General features: G+C 37.9%; 1 protein-coding gene across 2 annotated transcripts; it reads right to left on the bottom strand.

Annotated features, from left to right (window-relative positions):
• Positions 1-6,170, bottom strand: LOC103708788 (protein IQ-DOMAIN 2-like). Of its 2 annotated transcripts, XM_008793875.6 has the most exons (6): positions 5,915-6,170; positions 5,351-5,470; positions 4,927-5,253; positions 3,657-3,878; positions 1,256-1,375; positions 1-1,012 (listed from the first exon to the last, which is right to left on the bottom strand). In XM_008793875.6, exons 2-6 carry the CDS (start codon positions 5,423-5,425, stop codon positions 284-286), a joined length of 1,473 nt encoding a protein of 490 aa, XP_008792097.3. In that variant the 5' UTR covers positions 5,426-5,470; positions 5,915-6,170; the 3' UTR covers positions 1-283. The 2 variants fall into 2 exon arrangements, with proteins under 2 accessions (XP_008792097.3, XP_089780805.1); XM_089924679.1 differs by lacking the exon at positions 5,915-6,170 and having other exon boundaries at positions 5,351-5,905.
• Between the last annotated feature and the right edge of the window lie 5,597 nt (positions 6,171-11,767).

Raw genomic sequence — 11,767 nt, 5'->3', positions numbered from 1 at the left:
TGAATAAACATCAACTTTCATTCAACACCCAATAGCAGGAAAGGACAAGCCTCAGGATCCAGAATCCTGTCACAGAAATTGAATCAAATTCTTGTTTACCCCCCCTACAGCAAGTAATAGGTGGGAATAAAACTAAGAAAAATAATAAAACAAAGCAATCCCCAAAAGCTGATGTGTCATCGATAAACAATTCAATAAAAACAAATCATATTACAATAAACGAATTGGCTGTAGTAATAGGTCCTCCACAAGAGCTTTTTTCCACCTCTCTGTCGCCTTAAGTTTATCTGCTTACACCATTGCTAGTTTTGTGGTCTGCATGGACTTCTACATCCTTAATGGATGCAATGTCCACCTTGGGAGGACCTGAGCGTCGCCTCACTCCTGCTGGAGATGTCACACCATTCTTATCTCCCATTGGAAAAGACAACCTCTTCTTCACAGAACCTACAGACCCTGTATCTGAAGCCTCAATTTTATCATTTAATGGGCTCTGGAAGCGGGTTTTGGCCCTTGCTGATTCTGTTGGTGCCATGTAGCTAGGAGTGGCAGGAGAGCTTGCTAGGCTCTCATCATCCCTGAAGGACGACCATGCTAAGCTGTGCCTCCTGGGGCGCTCCGACTGTATGCTGACTATGCTCCTCGAGTCATCCTCCGACAGGCTCCAGCCAGTTTTCGGGCTTGCTGATTTTATCTTTCTCACAACCAGCGATGTCTTGGAGTTAGGTGTTGATGGAGACTGGCGGCTGGTGGGGCGGTTTAATTTCTGGGTGGTGGGTGAGGGCCTCTCCAGATTGCTGTCACGCCGAGCATAGGCTTTGATTATTTCCCCTCCTCCAATACTTTGGCTGGTGCTCTTTACAGAGGCATGATCACTGTTGAGCTCTCTATCTGTCGTGCTCTGGCTTTCCCATGGCCTTGCCACCATCCAGCGCTCCAACCAGCTCCAACCCCACTGTGGGTTGTTGGGATCCATAAACATTGGGGCCGCTGACCTTGAAGAGTTCTTCCACTGTTGGACAGTTTGAGAGTAAAATAATTGAGTATAATCCATGCTCGTCTCATAAAAATGAAATATAAATGAAGACTGCATCAGATTGACTGAAACAGTGCTAACACCGAGCAGCAGCAAAATGGGACAACGCAACATAAAGTGAACTGCAAATGACTGATGAGAAAACATAAGTAGATGCTGTTGCATGGAGAAAATTAGACTAGCATTCGATCATGTGATTTAGTTAAATGTGCTGAGTACCTGATGAGAAAATGCATAAGCCAATGCTCTCTCTCTTCTTATTGCAGCCTCTTGCTTGCTCAGCAGACTTGCTTCAATTTGCTCTTTGGATTGTATTCGATCATCCCATTCCTCTCCCCTCTGTAATCAGAACAAACATCAGTAGGCTGAAGATGGTTAACTAGCTTTACCATAGGCGCAATAATTCCTCTCCATAGACCACAGCATAGTTTCAAGAAGTTATGGTTAAATTGAAATGTAACAAAATCTTATCAATATAAATTTTGATCCTTGTCATGTTAGTCCTTCATTTTCAGAAACAAATATTGATCAATCTTCTTTCCTGGGATACAAATTGCCAACACTTTCCAATGCTTGGATGAGACAACACACAAAAAATTTAGTTTTCAACCAACTATATATGAACATTATTAATGAAAAGACAGATGGAATAGGGTGTACAAACAAACCCAGAGGCTATCGGTTTCAATTGGAATACCTAATCCATGGGCACTGTCTAGATGTGCCTCTTCTTCTTATAGCTACATGTCTGCATCACTAATTCATGTCTCCAGGCATGCATCCTTACGTTCATTTATACAAGTAGTCAAGCATATATACAAGCATATGAACAGATGCACGCATGCTCCATTACATCCATCACATCTGAATGCATATATCTGGTAGCATACATATACAGGTTTGCATGTACCAATATACACTTGTTGCACTAAGCCATATACATAGATATAAATGCGGCATCCATGTATCATCCATGCATGCATGAAGACATAAAGCACTCAGGTGCGATGCAGATGCATTCATACAAGTCAAGCTTACATGCATACATTACGTCAATGTATTCTCATGAATGATCTACACATCCGTGCATGCATGCTTTCACTCAAAACACGTGACGCAAGCATGCATTCCTTCATTAAGTAACACTCTGGTTAAAGGTACATGTAAAGCCATTGGCCAATATGCGTGCAGAGAAGGGACATGTAAATGTTCCATCAACACAGCATATATACAGATACTCATTGAAACCTTCCATATTTTTCCCACAACTAGCCATTACATGGTAAGCCAGATTGGTTTCAACAAAGTTACCAAAGAAAACAAGTGCTTATAAAAGAACTTTAGACCTTTCAGATCTAATAGCTTTCCCCTCTCGTCCACTTCATTATATGAATAAGTCGTATTTGATGCTGATTTGGTGTAATGGTTACCAAACCTTTTTGACTCCATATATCATCATCTCGATCTCTTTTCTCAGAAAAAAGGACATTTTATCTTTATTTGGATGGAAGTGCATCTCTAATGCAATTTGTGGTGCAATCAAATTAAAGTTTTCTAAAACCAAAAAAAAAAAAGATGAATTGATTGCTAGTAACTTTGAAATTTTAAGTTCCCGGAATGACGACAAGTCTGATGTCAGTCTCTCAAATGGGAATGAAGGAACTAAAAATTTGCCTTTGGAAGCTAAAGCGAAAGCTTGCTCGAAACATATGTATCATTCAAAATAGTTATTTCTGTAATTTTTTTCAAATAAATGACTTCACATCTTGCATATAACCATTCACTGGTCAAGTTTCCAGGTGGTTGACAGGTCAAAGACATGAGGTTTTTTTGGACATTGAGCACCCATGCCTGAGTGTTCTCGAATCAATATTGCACTATAGATTTGCTTATCTTGAAACCAAAGGCAACTAAAGAAACAAGTTAGAGAAGATGTTAAAAGAAGATAGCGATCTATATGAAGCTGCCAAAGAAATTAAATGGCCTACAAATCAATATCAGCAGGTGCAAAAGCACAGAATAACTACACCTAAGTCCTAACAATAAAACAACAGACTGGAATCTTTTGATCTGTCATACGGAGTTACTTCAAGTGATATGGTCCCCTCCTTCGCCCAAAAAGGAGAGGGGGAGGGGTGGGTTGCAAGGGCTTGTCCGCTTTATATAACACAAATTTCCCATTCTATAGAAACGCGCGGGTAAAATCTCGAAGTGAAAGAAAAGGCAATGCTTCTAGTTCTGGAAATAAAGAATTAAGAGGTTTGTTGAGAAAGGATGTTAAAGCACAAGGAGAAATGAGCAAGACAACAATAAAAGCATCTTTCTCTATGTTATTCAGCAAACCCACATGTCTACTTGTGTGTTCCGCTATCAAGCATAGTCCTACCAGATATTGTTCATTTTCCCAGACTCATTTTTGGTAATTTGTAAAACATTATTCCCACCTAAAACTTTATTCCAAACCCTGGTACTTTGTAATAAGAAAAAAGAGAAATGAGCAAGACAACAATAAACTGGAGTTTCATGCAGGTTTCTGCTTGTCCATGTAGATAAAGAGGTTAAGCAGAAAAGCAGACCCCATTTAAATATAATAAATAAAATGTTAGATAGATGTATGTACCCTCAAACTTTCAAGCTCTCTCTCACGTTTAAGCAGCAGCTGCCGTTGAAGGGCCTGGTTTTCCTCGAGCATTCGGATTCTCCTAGAACGGATCTGTGACTGAACTCTTGCCAGTGTCTGCATGCAACGTAACGTAGTTGTGGCTTGACGCTTGACAGAATTTCCATCAATCAAGTACTTCAACCTAACCAGTCCTCTCAGGGCCCGCAGTGCTCTTCTTGCCTGATATAATGTAGAAACAATTTAAAAGTTTTGCAAGCATATTCAACAGCTTAAGAACAGGAGATTCAAATACTAATTATTTGATGGCAAAGTAAACTGTCGACAGTAAGTTTAATAACGGATAGGGCCCATAGGTGCCAAGCGGATTTCATGTTCGCATTAGATATACTGTTTAATTCTAAGAAAAAGATAACTACCAACTATTTGGTTTCGTAAAGCTTGAGCTGGAGGTAAACAAATTACATCTTTTTTTTTTATTAATATGTCATAGTCCAAGTAACTTTAACTGATATTGGTGGAAATGGGATACCAAGGCCTAAAAGAATAATTGTATAGGATGTAGTAAATAGCATGTTTCATGCACTTTCAGGGAAGTTTTCTTATTTTGTATGAATGAATTTAACAACTTTGTTTCTTAAAAATATTGATCTAGAAAATGACAAAACAATGAATACGATAAAATATAAGCAAAAACTGAATATGCTTTTTAAAGGTCAGCAAGTCTGACACTTCAGGTTTCCAGCTCAGAACGTTGTGCTCAACAACTCATGAGTAATCCAAAGGTAAAAGCAAACTATTTGACTGGTAATCTTCTGCCAGGAAAACTGATCTAACTAGAAATTGAACTTGCTAGAAACATGTACAAAAGAAAGGTTTTCTTCGTTATCTTTTGCAAAACACTGAGAAAAACCATGTTCGGAAGGTTTCATACCAAAAAGTCAATGGTCTCATATGATGCTAGATCATGTCTAAGGAGAATTACTACATTTTTCAACCACCATAATTGTTGGCTTTCTTTTCTAATATTTAAATAGAAAAGAAAAAAGGTGGAAGGCAATTTAATTTCTCCAAGCACCAATGCTGGTCCAGAGAGAAACAGCATCCTCTTCAGTTACTAAGATCATAGTTTAACATGCATTGTTCTTTAATCATAATCGCACAGTTTGATATCATAGTTCAATGCCATAATAGGCAAGCATGTGAGGCAAAAATTAAAAAGAAATCTATCTGAAAGAGCAAGAAGGTTTGAGCATTTGGGTTTATATACCAGGTATCCTCGGAAGGCAGTCTGGATCTTGATTGCTGCAATCTCCTCTCTCGACTTTCCGGGGAACCTTGCCGCTGTTGTGAGGCGAACGACCTCCGCAGCAGCCCGCCCAGCTGCCGCAGCAGCCTCCGCTGCAGCTGCAGTGACCTGCACTACAGAGCAGGCACGGTTGTTCTGCTCATTCTCGGCCTCGACCGCTTTGACCTCCTCATGCTGAGGCAAAGGTGGATGAGGAGGAACTGAAACTGGAGCAGCATTCTCTAATGGCTCCGAAGAGCATGGATCTGAATTCTTGGACGTCTCAAGTAGTGATTTCTTCTTGGATTTCTGATAGTAGGAAGAGAAAATATAACATTTTGAACAAAGACATTTGATAGTCACAAAAAATTGGAAAAAGCAAAGGAATGCGAGCAAGATCCAAAACCTCTCTCTTCTTCTCCTTCGATTCCGGGCTGAAAACCCTCTTGACAGCACCAAACCACTTCGACTTCCTCCCCATTCTTTCTTTCCTTTCCCCCACCTTATCTCATTACTCGGTCCCGATCTTAAAATCAAGAATCATCAGAGAATGAATGTCATAAATTCCATACGCTCGAGTCAAATTGCGAGATAAAAAAAAAAGGAATCTTTCAAGCGTCAGGACACGCCAGATCTCGAGTTCCTTCCAAAAATCAAAACCCAAATCTCTCACCTTCAAAGATCCAGAAGAAATGGCAGAGACCAAAAATACCATAAAAATTTAATCTTTTTCGCAAAGCAAGGACAACCACACTGAAATCAAGATAAAAAAAGAGATCTTTTACCAAAAACTATACATACGCTCGGAGGAAGAAAAACAAAGAAAAAAAAGAGAAAGGAGCTCCACATTGGCCCCGACACAGCCGAAAATTAAAGAACAAGGAAAAGAAAAAAGAGATCAAAAACCGAGACAAAAGAAAAAGCAAGAAAGCATGCATCAACCTGTTAGGGATTCAAAAAAACCCATTACCTGGTAATACTGATACCCTTCTCTCCCTCGCCTCTCTACTCCCCCCAGCGGAGAACAACAAGAACCGAGAAAAGAGAGAGAATTTAGACGGATCGGGAAGGGAGCAGAGAAGAAGTATCTCCCTTTAACTCCGTTCGAAGCGACGAGGACTGCAATAAAAAAGCACCAGCCGAGGAAAGGGGGGATGAGGTAGGAGAAAGGGGTGGGGCCCATAGCGGAGAACGATACCGGAGGTGATCTAAAAATTTTTTATTTGTAATTAATGCATTGGATCGTTCTGCTCTCTTAATCACTACTAGTTTGCGATGATACATTGATGATACCCAATAACTCTGTCTCCGCGGATCCAGTAACCCCTCACTTACTTCTCAGGGACTATATTTGGGCGACGTGTCGGAAGGCGGTTGATCGTTGATAGATTAAGCCAAGGGCGGCCGAGGTACCGAACGCTAGCGGTGATCGCATTAATGGTCACCGCGTCAGTACTAATCCCGTGATTGCGAGCTTATTTATTTCCGTGTTTCAGGTATCTTGTGGGCTGGTGATGCTGTTTCCATTTTCCCATCAGAGCCGTACATAGAAAGTTGATGATGCTGTTTTTTTTATAAAAAAAAGGGAACGTTTTGCTGGCAGAAGACTTGTTATATAATTATTCTTCGTTTTAGGGGAATGGTTTGGGTGGCTTTAAAGTGTAATATTGAGGGTGGGTGCGAAATTGATCTGGAAATTTTTATTTTTTTTCTGAAAAATAAGTACTTTATTTTTTGGATGCAGATTCTTGGTAACATGTCAATTTGTTGAAATGGATGTTAATGGATGAAAATGATATCAGACGGCTCCCCATGGAGAGTGTCACATCTTATTCTTTTAGTTATTTAGTCCTTAAGAGTATTGGTTCTATGTATAACAGGTAAGACCTATCTATAGAGTTATTGTTTAGTTGTAACAACTCTAACTCTACCCTTGTTTTAGTGTATTTGTTCAGCTCAGTTAGCTAGGATTATAATTACTTTTCAAGTATATATTTATCTCCTTGTAATCACTTTGTGTGTGTTTAATAAAGCATTATCTCTTCCACTTCTATATGGTATCAGAGGGTTCTTAGTTCTCACAAACAGCTAAAAATCCTCTTACTTCCGCTCATGGTAGATTCTAATTCCTCCACCACCCTCATTGTGCACATCCCTATTTCTTCCAATTCCACCACACTTCTGATAGGTAGCCGTGAATGCATCCTCTCAGCTCCCCCTCAAAACTCTCTTCCACTTTTATACTATGTTCCTTCTTTGGTTGCACTTAAATTTCCACACTTGCCATGCCCTGTAATTTGAGTTTAATATACAGCACCATTTGCATCTGTGACAACCACTAAATATTACAATTATTTTATAATATTTCCTTCGCAATATTAAAGATGCTTCCTAGGTATTCACAATCTTTAGATCTTCCTGAAATCTTCACTCCCAACTTTATCTTTTGGTTTGGTTTTAGTTAATAGTTATGATATTCACTAATGGCTGTTGGCCTATAACTGTCACATTGGTAACATGTACTGATTTTCATTGATTGACATGATAATGCTGTGACGTTATGGTATCGACGGTGATTGCCATTTATATTTTACTAACTTAAGATTTTAAGTTTTATTATCTATTCTGAAACTAATAAAGTTAATGATAAATAAAGTTCTTACTACTTGGTGGTTAGCTGTTTGGGTCGTGTAAGACTACGATTTAGAGTAGAATGTTGTGTCTAAAATCCTGGTTCATGGCTATGCTCCGATCTGCAATAGCAAAAACAAAAAAGTTCTTTTATCAGAGTGTGTTTAGCGGGGATCCTTTAATACCTAAGTCAAAATAATACTTGGAAATAAAGAAGGTTCTCAGTGGTATGTCAGGATATCAGAGCACCTACTTGGAAGGTTCTTTGGAGAATGGATTGTATAGGCGAAGACGAGTGCTTGTTGCCCAGAAATGGCGTATGGGTCGGCCAGCAGCATTAGTAGGCCTCCGCACGTTCCAAGAATCAGACGCAAGCATTCCGCATGCAGATTACGTCCTGCCCGTTTCACTAGTGTAATTTTAGAAACCGCAAGGGATTATGGTCCGAGTATCACCGGCTGTAAAGAAACATTTGAAATTCAAAACTGCCTGCGCCCTTCTAGACTCGCCATGTGACGAGCTTTGGTTCTCAATTCAAAAGCTTCGTGGGGGCTTTGGTTGGCCGGCCTTTCATGTGAGTTGTGGTCGGTTCCGAGGCACATCGCTATTATTTCTACCATAACAAGTATGGAACTTCACAAATTAATTTGAAGGACAGAATATGCAAATAAATAATTGCTGTTACTGAAACCATACAAACCTCCGAATACTGTAATAGATTCATCCATAAATTCCAAAGTTTGCAAGGGCGTCCTCTATGAAAATGACCAGCCAAAGATTACCTCCGTTTTTTATTTTAGAAAAATACTTCGTGACTCCTCGATTAGATCAGAGTTGGATTCTTATCAGCTGTGGCTGTTCGAATTTTATTATTTAGTACGATGAGGAGAAGAGGTTGGGTTAGGTGGGTATTATGATAAGGGTGTGAGTTGTGGTGGGCTCGCTCGTCACCCAGGCTGTCCTCCCCTTGAGATCCTCATCATTGCCGTTCTCTTTTCCATTTTTTTTTTCTACTGCTTCTGTTTGCATGTGTAACAAGAGCTCCTCATTTGATCCATAAAGACTGCGACCAGGTTTGAATCTCGCCAAATAAGTCTCCACTTGGAAGAACGAAATTGTTGTGGGCTCGGCTTAGGATTGAACAGCACTGGGCGCACCATCTTAGTTTCCACTGTACAACTTCTTTCTACTTCAGAACACAAAGGGGAATGACATCCTTTAGAATTGAATCCTGAGTTGAGATTTATGTTTATTTTATCACCATCTCTTGAGAATTAAATGTTTCCCTTCAACGCAGAAGCACCTGGTGAGTGTTCAACAATGTCCTTCACAGCTTAAACAGTTTATTCATGGTCTGTCGGTGCTCTGAAACAATCTTTAAAAACTCATTTAGTCCGTAAAAAAAATTTAAGTACCGCAATATTTTTTCTAAAAAGCTATATATATATATAATGTCTGAAAAAATAGTTTTTACATATTTTGTTAGCAATAAAAAAATGACACATTTCAAAATAGTCTGTTGATGTTTAGCTAAACATCTATTTTTTAAAAAAATTATATAAAATATCTGCTGTGCTTTTAATAAATAAAAAAGTAGTACTTAATTTTATTTAAAAACTTAAAGGCACTTTTAGAAATAAAAAATTACTCCATTTTGATTTTTCTTTTTATAAAAATATGGGAAACTTATTTTTATGGAAAAACTATTTTCTCATCTTTCTTCTTGGTTGATCAGTGATCACACTTTCTCCCATCCTTTTCTTATGACCTAAATGCGTCCTAAACAAGATCATGAGATGGCCTGCCAGGCGAATAGGAGAGAAATTTTTTTTTGTTGGTAAATCAAAAAAAATATACCATTGTAGTATAAATAAATCCATCAAATTTAAAATATAAAATATTTAAAAATTAAATTGGTAAACGGGTTGTGGAATCCTATAATATAGTTTCAGTATGCTTGGCTGCATAAAATGCCATGCGAAAGATTTTTTTTAGGAGCTGGAATGCGCAAGGAGCCAAATACGAACTCCAGCCATGATAGACTACCACAAAAGCTGATAATTAATCAAGATGATGTGATGTTCTATCCGGGTGAAAACCTGACAATATGCTAATGTCGTAGTATGTCATGGAAGCAAGACCAAAGCTTTTTATGCGACGCATCAAATTGGAGGTTGTAATGTGGGTTGAAAGCAGTATTGGACGGCTGAAGGACGTCTTGCCCTTGACCAAGGCCTGAATTCAGCTCGCACTTTAAAATTGAAGCCTGGCCCATCTGAGAATGACCTATCTTGATGGGGCTCAGGCCTCGGATGACTCAGAGTGCATTATGATCCTTCTCTGCCATGACTCTACGGGACGTTCAAGTACACTCTTAACTTTAATTGGGGAAAAACCCTAGACAAAAAGCTAGCCAGGTCCAAAAGGTTTCATCCGACCGTTTTCATGGAAATGGATGCGCCGCCAGTCCTTTTGGAAATAATACAGATCTTTTCCTTATTTCTTCCCATATCAGTAAAATGGTCTTTTATATATATATATATATATATATATATATATATATATATATATATATATATATATATATATATATTGACTCGATTCAGGATCGCCCGAGTGGTGGTGGAGGGGTGCACCTCCTGTATCGAAATATTTGGACTATAGTGAACGATATTTATGGCCTTTCAGACTAGGCATGTGTTTAAAAAGGCTAATGCAGCTACGGATTAAATGACTTCTTATGTGTCTTGTCACTCTAGGAGTATTCTATTAGCCGGAGAAGAAAAGTTACTTAGAGCACTTCGAGACATGTTATTTTCTAATTTTATACTACGCCGGTTTAAAAAAAAAAATCTTTTCCTCATTTCTTCTAACCATAGTCCGTTCTTTTCTCACCTAAAAGATGAAAATAGCATTTGCCATGGAGTGGAAATATCGTTTAGGTGGTCAGTAGATTTTTACGCTTGAAGCATACCACAGTAAAAGCCATTTATTAGTTGGAGTTGATTTAATCGAAAAGAAAAAAAATCTTTCAACATAATTAATTAATATTTTTTAAAAAAATTAAAAAATAATAAAATTGATAAAGATAGAATCTATATTTTTTATTAATAATTAATAAAATTAAGTTACAAAATCTTTATTTATAGTATAAATTTTACTTTTATATAATTAGAATTTGAGTTCTCTTTTACTTAAAAAAGATTATAGTTTTTTCGAAATAGATATAACTGATGGAAAATTATTAGGAAAAGCTGAAATCCTATGAAAAATAGATTTTAAATTCTATATTGATTTTATTTTTAGTTATGATATTTAATTTTTTTCAATTAAAAGATATATTCAATAATAAAAAAAAAATTCTCTAATTGGCCCATTTTAGGACATAAGCAATAGAACTTGCCCTTGGTCGCCGTTCGGTGTTGTGTAACCTTATAGGATGATGCCATATTGTTTCTAAGAAAAAAAAACTGCCTTAATTGGATACCATACTGACAAGAGTTCGATACTTGATTTAGCTTCTAGATATGATAGATCTCCCTTCTGAACACTGTTTAGTCTTTTCTTAGCGGTGAGAATGGTCAGTACGAAATTTGATAATTCTCCTGAACTATGAATTGGTCTCACAATGAAAGAAATTTCTTCAAAACTTTTCAAAGTCTATTTAAAATAGTCAACTTTTTTTTTCTTTCCTTCTTCGGCTCCTTCAGACAACTACTCAATCCATTACCTCAGAGTCCAAAGCTTATTATTTTTTCAGCCATTCAGACAGCAAATCATCAATTCATCCTAAATGGATGCCATTTTTGAACGCAGAATTTGGGGACTGGGATGTTTGAGTTATGCAAATGTAGAGTAGGATTCACGATAATGAGAACAGAAGAGAAAGCAATCCTTTGTTTTTTTTCCGAGCCATCAACAGGTACGTTCCAGCACGCAATGAGACAAGGATTGAAAGCCCACATAATATCTCTGGAGTCCAATAGAAGCATGCTGTAAAAGAATGTCTTCTTCATTCATATTCCAGTGTTTAAAAGGTAAATTTGATGGACATATAGTAAATGCTTCGATTGCAAACACCGCAACCCAAACTTCTTCCATTTCTTATTGAGCTGGGGCTCTTAGAAAAAACGCTAGCACTCTGCTGTTTTTAGTATAGCTTTGTTTGCTTCTTGACAGGAGAGCAGGAACT

The sequence above is a fragment of the Phoenix dactylifera genome, chromosome 8 (genome assembly GCF_051530095.1).
Source record: "Phoenix dactylifera cultivar Ajwa chromosome 8, Ajwa_hap1_PhDact_Kaust_v1.1, whole genome shotgun sequence".
In the NCBI taxonomy this organism is placed as follows: domain Eukaryota; kingdom Viridiplantae; phylum Streptophyta; class Magnoliopsida; order Arecales; family Arecaceae; genus Phoenix; species Phoenix dactylifera.
Note: the sequence above shows the minus strand (reverse complement) of the source record. Positions and strands in the feature narration are given on the sequence as shown.

Coding starts and splice junctions, on each gene's coding strand:
- LOC103708788 (XM_008793875.6), bottom strand. CDS start 5,425: ATGGGGAGGAAGTCGAAGTGGTTTGGTGCTGTCAAGAGGGTTTTCAGC. Junction 5,254..5,350: donor CGAAGGAGAAGAAGAGAGAG/GTTTTGGATCTT, acceptor TCCTACTATCAG/AAATCCAAGAAGAAATCACT. Junction 1,013..1,255: donor CTTATGCATTTTCTCATCAG/GTACTCAGCACA, acceptor ACTGTCCAACAG/TGGAAGAACTCTTCAAGGTC.